Below are 1345 nucleotides of genomic sequence, written 5' to 3' on the forward strand. Positions count from 1 at the left end.
AGAAATACAGAGGATAATGAACACCTACTTTTCAAAAATACACTCTACTAAACAGGAAAATAAAAAGAAATAAACAAAAAACCCAAATAAAAAAAAAAAAAAAAAAAAAAAAAAAAAAAACAACCCATAAATTGAGCAAATTTTCTCACTGTGGTATTCTGACCCCACTACAGTAGTAACCACTGTACTGTTCCTCCTCATATTTCATTTTTTTGTTTTTGGAACCGGAGATTGAACTTGCGCTTGCAAGGCAGGCCACCAATCCTCCTCATATTTTGAAGAATAGGCATAGGTATGATGGGGAAAGGATATAGAAATACTCCATACCAGCTCCTTTCCCAAATTTATGATATGTGCCAGATAACATGTAGATGGGAGGCCTTGCCCTCAGGAGTTTATAAATTAACAGTCAGAATAGTAGAAGAGTGCAAATCAGGTACATGGCAGCAGAAGCAAGGGCCATATGAGGCACTGACACGAGACATGGTATAAGGCAGCTCAGCCAGGACCTATTTGTATAAGCTGAAATGTTTTCTATTTATCATGTGTCTAATTGGGTAAGGGGAGCACTGAAAATGTTGACCTGAGATAATAGTTCCATGGCAAAGTACTGAGAAAAGCAATCTAGTAGAGAATTCACAGTAGTTTTGTGAAGCAGGACAGGAGACTGGTGGTTACACCTCATGAATGGAGAGAGCATGCGTCATGCTGCCAGAATACTTATGATACAGGGAAACAAATCCACATCCATCTGAGAATCAAGTAAGTTGGTCCCCTCTTAACTCCACTTTCCTCATGGCAGGTCTGGCCCAGGGACTCAACCCCACTGTCTGTCCCTCCAGCTTGTCACCAATTTTAGCCCATCCCAGTTACATCTCCCTCCTCCAAGAATCCACAAAAGAGAACTTTGAACTCTAAACACAGACATATAATCTCATATTCTAACGGGAAAAACCTTATTAAAAATAGTAGGAATCGGGGCCGGTGATTTGGCTCAGTGGTTCTGCCACAATTCAATTCCTGGTACCAAAAAACAAAACAAAACAAAAAAGCAAACAAGTAGTAGGAATCATTACAAAATTCATTTGGAAGGAGCAAGAACAAAAGAAAAATAATTTGAACACTATTAGACTGCTACTTATCACCTCATTTGAAGCCTCTAGACAGATATAAATGAAATACTTTGGGTCCAAAACACATGTCTCTCTCATTTTGTTTCTGATATTTAATACATTAAGTAATGTAAACAAAGTGAAGTGACTTACTATCCAGGAGGCTCTGAAGAAATGTCTGGAGTAGGGCTGACTGCTGAGCTCTGTAAATAAAAAAAAAAAAAAAAAAAAAA

General features: G+C 38.0%; 1 protein-coding gene across 50 annotated transcripts in view; it reads right to left on the reverse strand.

Moving 5' to 3' along the window:
• The window catches only part of Sorbs1 (sorbin and SH3 domain containing 1), a 227199-nt gene that overhangs the window by 44006 nt on the left and 181848 nt on the right, over window positions 1–1345 (reverse strand). For all 50 annotated transcript variants that reach the window (XM_033761268.1, XM_033761266.1, XM_033761262.1 and 47 more), the window contains one exon: window positions 1266–1315. In XM_033761268.1, coding sequence (XP_033617159.1) covers window positions 1266–1315 — 50 coding nt within the window. The remainder of the gene's footprint in view (window positions 1–1265; window positions 1316–1345) is intronic.

This window comes from Fukomys damarensis, unplaced genomic scaffold, assembly GCF_012274545.1.
Source record: "Fukomys damarensis isolate Sample0158 unplaced genomic scaffold, DMR_v1.0_HiC HiC_scaffold_8, whole genome shotgun sequence".
In the NCBI taxonomy this organism is placed as follows: domain Eukaryota; kingdom Metazoa; phylum Chordata; class Mammalia; order Rodentia; family Bathyergidae; genus Fukomys; species Fukomys damarensis.